General features: G+C 43.6%; 1 protein-coding gene across 5 annotated transcripts in view; it reads right to left on the reverse strand.

Moving 5' to 3' along the window:
• ARHGAP4 (Rho GTPase activating protein 4) overlaps positions 1-14,813 on the reverse strand; it is a 593,975-nt gene that overhangs the window by 307,934 nt on the left and 271,228 nt on the right. For all 5 annotated transcript variants that reach the window (XM_069645408.1, XM_069645407.1, XM_069645411.1 and 2 more), the window contains exon 2: positions 10,934-11,129. In XM_069645408.1, the coding sequence (XP_069501509.1) occupies positions 10,934-11,129 (196 nt within the window). The remainder of the gene's footprint in view (positions 1-10,933; positions 11,130-14,813) is intronic.

The raw sequence follows: 14,813 nt of genomic DNA on the forward strand, positions 1-14,813 counted from the left end.
TTTCTGGGGAAGCAGAAACCTGTAATTTCCCAAAACCTGCCTCAGGAAGGGTGTACACGGTGGAGAAGGAGGTCGTGGGTCTCCAAGCAATGCTCTTGACAGGGACAGGGATATCTTTATCTGGCATGTTACTGTCCCATGCCCAGAGACTGGGATTGAGGTAGTGTGCCCAGGAGATCCACCTTGTAGCATTCCCAGGTGCATCATGACTAGCTCAGGGAGGTCTGCGGCCTACTTGGAAACACCACTAAATGTTAAAAAAGTTAAACAGGGAACTTTACGACAGAAGGAATGTGAAAATATGCATCCCGCTTGTCTCTCGATTACAAAAACACCATAAATTGCACGAGTGAAATGATGCTCTGCAAAGTAAGATGTGCTTCCGCAGGAACTTGAGCTATCGAAGATTCAGTATCGGCCTCCAAATCTTTTTCTTTTAACCCCAAAACGCCTGGAGGAAGCTCAATTCCTTTGGGAGCGAGGAACTCTTTCTATGGTTTTCTCGTCCGTGTTCTGTGGTGAGGGAGCAGTATCAATATGGTGCGTCAGGATCTCCTCTGGTGGAATCTCCACGCTATGCAGCAGGCGCATATGTTAGACATAAATCGAGGCGCTGGAAGCACCGCAGAAGACTCTTGGTGCTCTAGGAGTCCCATGTTCATCCCTTTCCCGATCCCTCTTCTCAGATCGGGCAACTTTTGTCATCAGCCGTTTTCCCATCAGGGGTGCCATTTCAGTGGCATTGTGATTAATGACAGAAGTCGTCATTGATGCAGTGGTCGACCTTGGTATTGACAATTAAAGGGCAGTCATTCTCGAGGCCTCTACTGATGGGAGCTTTGGTGAATGGTAATGTTGTGCTTGGTGTCACACATTTGACAAAGACTTTGTGTACGAGAACCTAGAGAGATAGCCGCGGATGGGGTCTTAATGTCTTCATAGAAGTGTGGTCACCATGGAATTGGCTGCACTTTACTTGTGTGCTGTTTTAGCAGTCCACTACCACCAGTCGGTTACGCAAGAAATCCATTGATGGTTGCCCTAGCAACGGCACAGAAGAAATGGCGACGCAGGCGTGGCTCAGGGCTGAGCCTTGTATTCATTTTATTCTGGTTCCTTCCCAGAGTTTGGTCAATCCTCAGACCTTGCCCTCTTGTCGCCAGGTTTTCTGTGCATGATTCACTTGGTGGACATTTCAGGCGATTTGCTGCCTGACCCTAGATATGCTCCATTATTACACCAAGAGAAAGTGCCTGCGCCTGTTACTCAGTGTTGGCATTGAAGGTGCCACATATCTTACAATCCTCCACAGTTTGGTGAGGGTGAACATAGTATATGCATTCAAGAAGCTGGGTATCCACATGAATGTTCTTCAGAGCAAATCAAAGACTTGAAAATAGTCATCTTGTCAGGTTCAGACATAGTCAGAGGAGAGGCTGTGAGCTGTGTCACCAGCAACATGCCTCCCCTACCGCACCAAGAGGGCAAGAAACCATGACAGGTCCTAACGGACCTTTCACAACCTCTAAAAGACGCCAGGCTTGGGAATGCACCACACAAAACCCCCTAGAAAGGATTTTTTTCTAATGTCTTTCAGAAAAGAGATGAAAAGGCACTTTAAGATACTAAAACGTTGAATAAGTTTGGAGAACATGGAGAGGGCTTCCTTCACACGGCGTTTGGTACAACATCTGAAAATGGGCCATCAGTAGGCGGCTGGGCTGCAGTTTTCTTTTTGACTGCTATGTTGAGCCTATACAGATGCATCCTAACCTGGTGACAAGGTTTATTCAAAGCAGGTGACTATGAACTAACTAATGCTGAAGAGGTTCTGTTTCGCCATGCAATCCTTTCAACAGAAGCAGCTGTTCCATAACAATAGGGATGCTTCCAACACAATAGGAGGCGATGAGACTCAAGAAACCATACACTATCAGCGACCATCAGTCAAAACATCCTGCTGCCACGTGCCTTCCCCCAAAGAAAGCTTTAATGGTGGAAAACATCATGCATGACTGACAAGTGAGGAGGAGGAAGAAGCCTATTTGTGACAGTCCGTTTGTGAGTTTTGTTTTTATTGTGCATTTGTAAGGCGCTTATTCATCAAGTAAATTATGTTTCAAAGCGCCCAATTGTGTTTCAGTAGTGATGAACTCCTGAACATTGTTTTATCTGGGTATTGTCAACGTTTCTTGGAGATGTGGAAATGATGTTAATGCTTAGACAGTAGGAGGCCTTTGACTTATTGGGCTACTAGATCAAAGGAACACAGCAAATGCTCAGCGTTGTGGGTTTCGAGTAACTTCAAAATGGGAACCACCATCTCTAAAGCAGGCCCGTCTCTAGCTGGATCGCCGCGTGCACGAAGGCTTGCTCAGCACTTGCACACAAGAAGATCCCACAGGTGATTTGTGTGTAAAACCAGGGGTCAGCCGGCTACTTCCACTTTGCAAAGAGGCTTTCCTGTCCTGAACAGCATTACTGTCACACTATGGACGAGGGGAAGGGCCGTTTTGATTGTTCAGTCAGCCATTTCTGGTGTAGAGAAACTGTTCATGTGAAGATTCAGCTTTCCATCCTATTTTTTATACTGTTTCAGGAGTTTTAAGAGAAGAGGAACGTTTGGGAGGGGGTGTCAGTTTAAAGTACAAGTGTGTACCTTCTCTAACAGGCTTACTGATGTTTACAATCCCTCCCTTTCTCCCTCCATCCCTCTTTCTCTCCCTCCCTCTCCGAACATTGTATGGGTTATTGCACCCAACTAATTAAATTATCTTTTAGACAGTGCTACCATTTCTATGGCTTCTATGTACCAGGTAACACTGCAAGAACGCATGAGCAGAGCCATATATTTATCTGGGACACCATTCTGGTGCTTCTGGAGCCACTGTCCTATGTTACGGTATGTTACGGGAATAGGCTTTGCCACTGCACCAAATATCCACAGTAGTAGTTAAAGATCACGTCAGCAGAGATATCAAGACCATAGTCTGTTGGAGCAAATAAAATTAGCATGGGGAGATGAGAGGATGGGAAAACAGAAAATAGATCCTACGGACGGACGGACTGAGTGTGTGTTCCGGCAATCCCGGATGTTTTGTGGCTTATTTGCCCAGGCCTCTCTATATGTTGTACTCTGGGACAAGCTCCAAAAAGGTAATTGTGGGACTACCAAACCCGAGCCAAGAGGTGCCTAGTCAAGTATAGACAGTGCATAAAGGTGACCGCTATTGGTTGCAGAAGATACGGAAATGAATTAGTCAAACTAATACAATAAAATGGAAAACTCCTGGAACCTATATATCAAAAAGGTTATTAAGATTTAGTTCCGCATCATGTCCTGCTAGACTACTTTAGTTCACGGTGAGAGAGTGTGGTGCCTTGTTTGGGAGTAAGGTTTCAAAGTATAGAAATCCATATCCATCTATAGTGAGAAAATATACCCTTAGTTCCATATGCAGGCTATGTTCATTAGATTATGTGAAATGGGTATGCAGATTAACAAAAAAGGGGTGCATAGGGGAGAAGGGCCAGATGTATGTCCTTCTGTATGCAATGGCAATCTGGCACCCTTTTATGTGAAATGGTGATGCAAGTAGGTCTTTGGTGCAGGAGCGGTCAGGCTGTTATGCATTCCATGCAGCCATGGTGTCATTGAGAGCCTGTATGTGTTAAAACCATGTTGGAGAAAACTGGAAAGCAAATACTCTTCTGCTTGAACCCTAAACCCTCAAAGAACACAAACGGCCAAAGACAGGTACTACAGACACTTTTAAATGAGGGCTGTTTTGTCTGGGAGCAAAGCCTTGAACAAGGCTTCCCAGGAGTTGTTGAGGCATGCTGGGAACTTCATGGAAAAAGATACACAAGTGTGGGGGTAGGGGCAGGTTTCTTTTTTGGCTGAGGTGGAGCTCTTCTGGGAGTTAATCTGAACACTCCAGCCTCTATTACCATTGCCAACCTGGGCTGCAGTTACCTTTTTCTGTTCTAAGAGGTTAGCAAGGGGCTCTTGGGTCGAACGGGGGCAGGGTCGGATTGGCCCCTCGGCCGTTCGGCCCGTGGCTGGGCCGAAATCGTCCCTGGAGAGTGGGGGGCCCGTTTCTGGCCATGATTTGGCCAGTTTTGAAGAGAAAAACATTTTTACATATTTTCCAGAGTGTACTTAGGAACAATGCTATTTGATGACACTTCCTGTTTTGTCAAGGGGTGAAAGGTAGTGTTTCATCACTTCCCGGGATGTCACTTTGGGGTGGGGTCAAATGACATCACTTCCGTTGATCAAGGTTCATGAGGCGAGGGGTGGGACACCTTTTTGAGGCGAGGGGTGGGCCACTTTTTTCTGGGTGTCCGGGCTATTTCATGTCCCAGTCCGACCCTGAATGGGGGTGTTGCGTTTTCTTGCCTGCTTAAATTTGAAGGTCTGCTTTGGGTGTCATGGCTCTTTCCCTGAACTGAGGGCAGTTCACGTGTATTTTTTGTTTATTTGGGTGTTTTGTGGAGAGCTGCCACCTTATGACTGCCTCAAAGCACTTGACATCCGATTTCATAGCAAAAATGAAGGGGTGAATAAATGAAATACATGAATCCCCCAAACCCCCCTAAAATGAAGAGCAATAGTCCATTAAAAACAAAGAAAAACACATTTGGTTACAACATCTGGAAGGTAGAATCGAAAAAGGAAAAGCACGTCTAGTTTTAGTTGCAGTAAGGGAGGAAGTGGGAGCTCAAACATTGGTGTGTGTATGTGAGGTGTGCAGGGGCGTAAAAGCATAAGCAGTATGTACATCAAAATGATCAACTTCAAGTTAACCTTTCAGGATAAAAATGCTTTTGGGAACAAAACAGAGCCTAACAAACCAGCACTAAGCATCATAGCATGGTGAAGTAGAACACCGTGTAGCATCAAACCTAAGCGCACAGCATTGCACTGCAGGGCAGAGCATAGAGGAGATGGGATAGGGTAGCGGAGTACAGCCACATAACACAAATCTGGCATAGCATACCAAACAAATCACAATGTAACCTAGCATAACAGCCCTGCAAGGGCAGCATGTCCCACATAAAATGATGGAGCGGGTGCTGCACAGAAACAAACATGCCCTACTCCAGATCCACTACTTGTAGATTGGAGGTCTGCTCCTCTGAAGACTGACTAGTAAAATGAAAACAGGGAGTTGTAATTAAGGACAAGGCCCAGAAATCAGAGGCAAGAGGACTCCACCGTTCACAGCTTTCCTTCATTCTAGAGGTGCCATCTCCTGACTAGGAAGAAATATGTGCTCCCTTTTTGGCAAAGGAGGCAGGTCTAATAATCCGAGAGAAAGGGTGGTTTCGTCAGATATGCGTTGTGTGCTTGATACAGAGCTAACATGCCACCTTGCATTTGCTCCCCAATATCGTGGGACACTGCAGCATGCTGCAAAGCCTAGGAAAGAAAAGAGCACAGTTCAGAAAGCTGCAACAAACTAAACCGGCATTGGAGGGCCACGATGCCTGTGCCTGAGTCGCAAGGGCCTTAGAAGGATCCTGCAAAGGGCCGATTACCTTAATCGTTCTACCTGTAAACACGCTACCTGGGCGGCCGGTAGGAAACCTGCAAGCAAGAGAATGGGAAGGACTGCAGTGCAGTGTGATGTAATGTGATATGTTAGACACATTTTTATACTGTGCCAAATCATCACCATAGTAGATTCAGCATGTCTAGGCCTGTCGCTGGAGCGGCTGTTGTGCCCCTGCCTGGGGTATCTAGACCTTGGTCTGTTGGAGTAAAGAAAAATGTGAAGGGGGACGATAAGAGGATGAAAAAGTAGGACATAGATGCTATAAACAAAGGAAAGGAGGGTCGCATCATAAGAACTTTTTGTGATCGATGGCTGCCCGTCAGTCCGGTTAGGCTGACCATGTTCTGTAAAGGCAGAGGTAGATTTGTCATATAGTGTCGTGAGAATTGGGTTGTGATTCGAAGGCAAAATTGCAGATTAGTTCAGTGTAATGTTGGATGCATGAGGGGCTCGAGAGTATCTTCCAGCAAGCCTGGAAGTTTGGTGGCCTTTTTGCCCTCTCTATACCTTGCACTCAAGGTCCAACACCAAAAGCATAAGTCTGGGCTCTCACGCCTGAGCCAAGAGGGGCCTAGTGAAGAATGCACGTGCATACCAGTGGATATCACTGTTAATAGAAGGTAATGGCATATAGTCAAACTAAGATGGGCAAATTGAAAAAGCCTGGTAACTGGATGTCCAAAGGGTTATTTGTTAGGAGTTTGTCTCACCGTGTACTAAAATTAGCATAACAGGACACGAAAAAGTGTGCTGTCTCACTCGGGAGAGGGCAAAGTATAGACATATGTACCCATCTGTGGTGCGAAAATATAGCCTGGGCTCTCTGTGCAGGCTGTGCTCATTAGAGAGCATGGAAGGCTGGTATGGGTGTATCAGAAACAGGAGAGGCAGGGAAGGAACGGTTCCCCCGCGCCCGACCAGGTCCATTCTAGTTCGTCACAGGCCTAAGCCCTCTACGGTTCGAGAGGGTGGGCCTATCTACATGCAAGCCCGCTCAGAGAAGAACGCCCTTGTCTATTCATGGATGTAGAGACAGACACCCTTTTGTGTGAGATGATGATGATGATGCAAGTAGGTCAGGGGCGATCATAAACAGTCACAGCAGAGCTGCTCTGAGGCTTCCTATTGGCTACGGTGATATTTTCCAGATTCCTCCTATGCAAGACACTATTATAAAACAATGTGAAATCTTGTTGTGGGAACATTGAATGCATGAGAAAGCCTGTTGATCGAAGTAAGTAATTTCTCACCCCCGAAGCAAATGTGTCAGGGATGAAAGGAAGAGAAAAGACTTGACAGCTGGGCCACCTTATTTTAATAGGAGCTGTATGCTCATGGTAAATATTCTGGACGGAGGATCAGAAAAGAATCCGAGCAAGGGTCAGAGTTGGCGATTTAGAGGCTGCAGCATGGCTTTTGACCTAGGCCAAGTGGCGTGCCACTGGTGGGTAGCCGCCCTTGTTGCCTTTAAAGGGCAGCACTAGGCCTGCAGGGCAGTAAACCCAGTGGGGGCTTGTCCAGATAGGTGCTTGTTGAAATCAGGGAGCACTCCGGGTGACATCATACAATAACTCCTGGCCTTACATGCAAGAATACAGAAATAAAACGCACGTTTTAACATGGGATGGTGGGTGAAAGTAAAGAGGAAAAATATTTCTAAAGTAGATCACTCACAAATGACAGAATTAACTGGAAATAAATCCAGGGGCGATGCATAATCCTTAGGTACTAGATTAAGTTACCAAACAGAGATGCTTAGATGCTGTAGGGATCTTTCTGTATGTATTAGTATTTTATATGTATATATGAGGAGGGCATGAGGAAGGCGGTGTGGCTCCATCGAAGGAAGGTGGTCACTGGAAACAGACATCCAATGCTACCAGCTGGGCAGATATAGCCAGCCTGCATCCTTAAAACTGTGAACACTGAAGGGCTAAAGCGGTTTCCCCGCGCCCGACCAGGTCCATTCTAGGTCGTCACAGGCCTAAGCCCTCTACGGTTCGAGAGGGTGGGCCCATCTACATGCAAGCCCGCTCAGAGAAGAACGCCCTTGTCTATTCATGGCCGAGTCCCATGCGGTGGTCGGAGTGTATGAAAAGAAGTAGTGCAACTATGTTCCCTGCTGGCCTGCCCTGCTCCCCACAAACCCCATCGACACGCCCCCACCCACGTGCAATACAATCCCCTAAACAAATGCACCTGCTGTTTAAGGGAACGTTCAGTTCAGTGCATGTTTCAACTGCTTCCTACACAAAACGAAACCATTCCGGAACGGTTTCATTTTAAAGTAAAAGTATAGGAACAGTAAAACCTAAAAGTAGAGGAACACCGCTCCCGCCCACTGGTCCCGTGTCTGTCCCCCACCTCCCTACCACCCTTTGATTGTTTTTGTATTCTTTGCGGTTTGGGAATGGACCCAATTTTACTTCGCTTCATGCTTTTGAGGCTCTATTTTTATGACGGGCAAGACAGTCAACTGCTTCCTGAGCTGCTAACCACAGCATTTTACATGCAACCAAAAGCTCAGGAAGTGGCCCTGGGACATCAAAACCCGCCTTCTTTGCTCTGGTTTTAATTTTCCTGAGAAAAGTAGCTGAAAGGGGTCCTGAACCCTATCTGGGGTCGGGTAATGGGGGAGAGTAAAGCAGGGTAACGATGAAGGCAAGTGCAGGCCGATTTTAAGGATGTGCGTAATTAGAGTGTTTCCTAGCACCGCTATTTAGCTCCTTGTTCCCTGGTTTTGCTCCTTGTTCCCTGTTTTTGCTAGCTAGCGATGGCACAGCCACAATAACAAGTGGCGCATACAGTAGGTGCTATTAACATGTCACGAGAATGTCAGCCTACATTAGCTGATGGGGCAGGGGTGCCAACAATAGGTTGAGATGGAGCCAATGGTTAGCCAATCAAAAAAAGAAAAAAAAGAAATATGACCGCCAAAATGTCAGTCCTGTTGACGTTTTTGAAGTTCAGCAAAAAGTAAATAAAAACAGGCACTTTTCTTAAAAAAAAATCATAAAACTGGATAGCTGCTGAACTGCTGTCCAATGGGCGAAATAATAAATAACACCACCAGGCGCACTAATAAACATAAACAAGATCGCGTTAAAGGTCTTCTGCGTGCTGCACAGCTCGATTCATGGTCAAGCTCCTGCAGTCATAGCAACTCCACATCCCTCAATCACACGCACAGGTGCGGGCGGTGGTTTGCTGCTGAGCCTAGGGGCCCACCAATGGAACTTGCTACGCCCCCGCACACCCTGCATATTAGGCCAACCGCGTCCCTCATTTGCGTCTGGAAACGGGATCAAGACCCTAGTCTTCCGGTACACAGCCAATAATAGCACATGTTTAAGCTGGTTCAGATCCTACCACCAAGATGACTGAACTTGGCAAATACCTGGCTCTATGAAAATGCCTCAACAATAACAAAATGCAGGCACAATGCATAAAGTGTCTAAAACGCCCCTCGGTGTGGGGGGGGGGGTCCAAAAAATAAATGAACAAAGATTACAGCGAGCACAAACCTCAGTAAAATTTAGCAGATTATAGATCAGTCAGCATTCAACAAATTCAGCTCTATTACTTCTTTTTTTTTTTTTTAAATCTAATTTGTTTTGCTCAAATTTTTTGGCTCCAATTTATCATCGTAGAAAGGGTGCCCTCCTCTACAGCCCCAAACTCCCGCGCAACCTCACCTCCACCAATATTGCTAACCCCAACTGACCATCTACATTTTTATGGCAAAATTAGATTGAAAAAAATGTGACCTAAATAAGTTTTGAGCAATAGACCTGTTGGGGTGATCAAGAAAAGTTCCAATGGTGAAGGGTTCATGTTGCACTCACCATATCTGTGACTGGGGATGCAGCAAAGTCGATGAGATGGTGCAATTTTGTATATGTATCCAGCATAGTTAAATGTCAATGGGATATGTAACTTTAGTGTTACTTTTTGTTAAGTTGATACAGGTTAGCTTTGCACGCGCTTAGAAAGTTAAATGCTAAAAATGTAAACATGATCTAGATATAATGTGCGGCGAAGTGCCTAGAAACTGGGCAACAAAGAGTTTTTCATAATGCGCATGCAAGGAAGGGGACTGGTCATAGAGAACCCATTGTGAAGTAAACATGACAGTTATTAAACATGCATGCACACTGATATACATACCCAGGGCATTTATACAACTAAATGTAGTGGGGGTTTTTAATAAAAGGATTAAAACACACCAGTCAGGGTTTAACTTTGAGAAACTGGTTTTGCAGGGTTTCAGAGGTCAGGGGATGGGTAAATAAGTAACTACAACCTTAGCCGATCGTCAGCTCAGCTAAATAAACTGCTCATGGTTGTTATGGGCTGGTAGTATCGCAGAAAACAGATGTAATCTATTAAATGCATGGGAGCTTCACAGAGGGTTTCGGCTATTTGTTTTTGACAAACAATAAACGTGGGGTGAAGCGATGCTCGAGGCCAAAGTGACTGATACTCCTTGTGATTCTAGTATTTACTAAGGATGTGGCCAGGGGCCATGCATGTTGACATGCAAGTTATTTAGATTAGATTGTTCCGGGATGCCAGTAATGTTGAGGTGGATGAGATAGTTCTCGCCAGTTCTAAGGGAACCTGATTATTTTGCTTTTTTGAAGTATACATGTGCAATCATGTTTAGGGTTAAGAGGTTTCAGGCCAGTTATGACTCGTAATGAATTATGTTGGTCTATGAATGTGTAACCAGGTGCTGATGTCATGACCTACCACAGATGAATCCCAAAGAGGAGTGTGCTATGAATACGATCTGGAGATGGTGGTTAAGATAACAATGGCCAATGTGAATAGAGGAATTAGAGAGATATGGGATTTCTTTGTACAGGTTTTGTCTGATCACATGTGGGCGGTGGATTGCAATAAAACATACGGGAGTGTGAGCTGTTGCAAAAATGTATATAATGTGCCAACTTATGTGGTTCAGTGATACTTGGGTACATTTGACTCGACAGGGCCATCTAGATCCTCCCCGGACGATTGGACAAACTTGCTTTACGTACAAACATGCACTTGCTCCTCAAGTGGTGGGCCTGCTTGGTTAAGGTGATTAGGGGCCCATCCATACAGACCCAGTACCCATTCAGGTGGTCAAACACATTGTTAAATGAAGGCACAGCACTGGAAATAGGATCAAGGCATTTGGGATGTTGCAATCTCGGTTAATGCCAGTTCAACAAAGTGGATTTAAACACCCAATGCCCATGATCTGCAGAAGGAAGGCGCTGTCTGGGAAAGTGTTGAATGAGTGACATGCACTCATCTGCAGTGGCCGAGCAAGTCTTCAGGTTTTGGTCTCTACTGTGTCGCTTTACCCGCCCCATGTTACTCACCTGAAGGTCTGGTGCTCCTTCGAGTTGCGGATCTTGGAAGAGAAGCGGTCACTCAGCTTCTCCAGGCTCCGTGAGTACTCCAATTCTATCTCAGCCTTGCGGCGCAGAAACTCGGTCAGGTCCTGCAGAAGCTGCTGTCGGATGTCCACCTGCACGTCAAGGCACTTGAGCTGCTCAGCCAATTGGGCCCGGATCTCTGAAGAGACAGAAGCAGGAAAGGGATTCAGGGCTATTGCACTCGCTGAAGTACTTTTTAAAATGTTTATTTTAAGGCAGAGTTATTGTTTATACATTTTTTGTACTGTTCATCTTATAAAATGTACACACAATCTTCAATTACAATAGTGTTACAAAACATTACAACCACAGATATTAGTGTGTTACTCTTGAAAACAATGTGTTCATGTGTTTGCATTGTAAATAATCAAGTGCTGAACATCCAATTGAAAGATATTTCATGTTTTTCACTTTCTGATCATTGAAAAAATGTAAATTTTGCTTTTTTCCTTCAATTTCAGATCTTACCCCCGCTATCTCCTTAAAACACATTTCAGGAAGGGTTTCACCAAATTAAGATCTGGGAATTTTAAAATGTGTTTGAGATACACGATCATTAGGAAACCGATCAGTATTATCTTTCAAGCCTTTCAATGTCTTTATTGTGTTGTAGTCATTACCCCACTCCCATTAAAGCATTTGTAATCATGGTCATTTTGTAAACTATTAAAACGATTGTTGTCCAACTTTAATGCAAAAATCCCTCAAATTTTTCCATAAATGAAAGTAATCCAATATTCAGTCTCAACATTGTTGCCTTGTGTAAGATTTCAAAAATAGAATAATGATAATAATTTAGCATTTATATAGCGCTACGAACCCTCAGGTATCTGAGTGCTGCTTATTATTACCCACGGTGTGTGGTGCTCATTTAACGACCTCGGAAGGATGAAAGGCTGAGTTTGGCCCTGCTGGGATTCAAACCTGCATCAGCAGGCTCTGCACAGATGTCAAAGAGAGCGCTCTACTCGATGTGCCATCTACTCGATGTGCTATCGGGTCGGCTTTACAGTATACTTAAGTTTAATATAAAATACACTTTTCTTATAGGAAAAGAAGTATACCATGATTTCACGTTAATTTCAATTCCAATACCCTCCACTACCAAACCTGGATGTAGGCCAAAAATATAGTGTAAGAGGTAAAGAATAAAGAATAACAGGCATTATGTTAATCTTGTAGGCCATTATTAACTGTGTATGTACACATGGAGGACTGGGGATGGGCGAGGACACTGTGTACAGATTCCCAATGCACTTTCACACATAAATATGTATGGATGTGGAGCAATAGTTATTTTACTATCATCTAGTAATGAGCACTACGTGACCCTCCAACAAAGCTAACTGTCCTTCCAGATCTAGCCCTGGATGTTGGTGGCGTGCCGCCTATCTAGGGTGAGGGGAGAGAGGGGACCGAGAAGAGGCTGACCAGCTATAATAAAAACCCATGAATCACATGGAGGTTTATTCATACAAAATGGTCAACACAGGAATCACAATTCAGAGAATAGGCTGAGCTATATGGTCAGCCTCTGGTCTGTCCCCTCACCCTGCATAGGCGGCACACCACCGACATCCAGCTAACATCTGGCAGGACCATTAGCTTGGTTGGAGGGTGAAAAAGTGCTCTTTAATAGAGGATGGTAAAATAACTGTTGCGCCACACCCATACATATTTGTGTGAAAGCATTAACTGTTGCCATGAATAAACCCTATTCTATAGATCAATTGTCTGATATAATCAAGGCAGGTCTCAATTTTCTATATATTCTTTTCATGTTTTATTGGGAGGTCTTTTTTTTTTTAAAACAATAGGTTATTTCCTCGACCACTTAAATTTTTTGATTTTCCACACTCCATATATATTTATTCTGACTTCCATTTGCCAAATATTTTTGTTTTCTCTAAATTGATCATTTGCTTATTGGTTTTCAGGTATTTTCCAGTGGCTCCTCTCCTCCATTGCAAGCCAATTGGCATTTGATCAAATAAAAAGATGACGTTGGCGTAAGCCAGCCTGGTGATCCTGGTTAAACTCAATCTAGGGTGAACATTTTTCACCGGCAAAAAGGCTGAATCTAGATCTGCCATCTATAAAATCAAACAACAAGGGGGCTAAAATGCATCTCTGTTCCTAACCTAGAGTTTTGCATTTAGTGTTATTGGAATAGGTGTACTAGATTGGAGTAGTATGATCATTTTCAGAAGACCCTAAGGAATACCCATGGTCTTAAATTTCAGCCATAATCTATTTTGGTTAACATGATCAAAAGGTAGAAGTGAGATCTAGAAAAGCCATCTATAGCATAGATTCAAATACGTGCTGCACCCCAATTACATAGTACATGGTGAACCAATTAATAATCATCCCTACTCCTTTCAGAAAACAAATTTGTTGGGGAGCTAGTTGATTTCCCTTTATCCAATTTGTCAATTCCTTTAAAATTAGCAAAATTAACACTTTACTAGTACTGTCCAAAAGTGAAATCGATCTGTAATTCTCAGTCAATTCTCGATTGCCTTTTTTTTTAATTTTTATAAAAGAGGGATTATATGTGTTTTCAAACAGGAAGCCAGGAGGGAACTCATTCTGGTTACACATCTAAAAATGGCCCTTAGAATAGTTGCCCATCCAGGTCTGTTAGATTTCAACACTATATTCTGTAACCCATCCGTCTTAGAGACTCTAGAATGCTTCAGGTTTTTTTTTATGATGTCCTCAATCTCCAGTAGAGAAAAGTCAACATCCCGGGAAGAGTGTTCTTTTGCCATATTCCCAGTATCCCAGAAAGATAAATTACATATCTTATACAATCAGGAGCTAAATTAGAATTATGAAAAAGTCATTCAACAGAAGGAAATATTGTGATACATAATATGTGGCTTTCGGAGAAGAAAACTAAATTTAGAAGATCAGAAATATGAACAGATTAAGACAGGATAAAAATTAATCATACACAAACTACACATATGGGTGAATGTCAAGATATGAAGAGCAATTCTTTCACAAAACAATACTAGGTTTTGGACTTTAGTGAACCAGAAAGAACAATTAACTTTTATTCATGTGTATAGTTTAGCAAGCAGGAATGGCACAGTGATTGACAAAGATACAGAAATTAATTATACCACCCACTCAATGTATTCATTCCTTTATTCAATATTTAGCTGAGTTTGAACCACTCAGCAAAGCACCAGAATAACACACAGAGCAGGTTAGAGGCAATATGCTACCTAGGGTGAAATGCTGAGCTGTACCACGCCCTTGATTTTCAATGCTTATGTCACCCCATGCCACAAACAGAATAGCCAAAAGGATCCTTTCAAAACCAGCAGTGGCTAAACTGGTTCTATAAACTAGTAATCCAAGTGCTGAATTCACTGAGTTCCTGCAAGTTCTCCTCTCGGTGGTATAAAAGTAAAGTAAAAGTAGCATAACTGAACCCCAGGTGTGGATGGCACAGAGGTGAGAGTGGGTGCATAGAGCAACACATGTAATAAGAGGTTGTGGGTGGGGTAAGTAGATGGGCAGAATAAGAAGTCCTCTTGAATTGTTTTTCCTTTCGTTCTTTCGTTTTCTTCAATCCAAAAGATTACAGTAAAGATGTACCTGCTATGAGGTTCTAAAAAGTACTTTAACTATTATCATTCCAAACCAAACACTGGAAATCAGATCCCATTAGTTCTTGTTCACTTTAGCCTCCGACTCCTCAAAGCTGCATGAAGCACTATCAAAATGCATCACACCGCCAAGACGGTTTGGGTCTATTTGACCTAAAACATTTGACCATTTGACCTAATCACATTTGATCAAATTTATT

The sequence above is a fragment of the Ambystoma mexicanum genome, chromosome 2p (assembly GCF_040938575.1).
Source record: "Ambystoma mexicanum isolate Mex_15411 chromosome 2p, UKY_AmexF1_1, whole genome shotgun sequence".
In the NCBI taxonomy this organism is placed as follows: Eukaryota; Metazoa; Chordata; class Amphibia; order Caudata; family Ambystomatidae; genus Ambystoma; species Ambystoma mexicanum.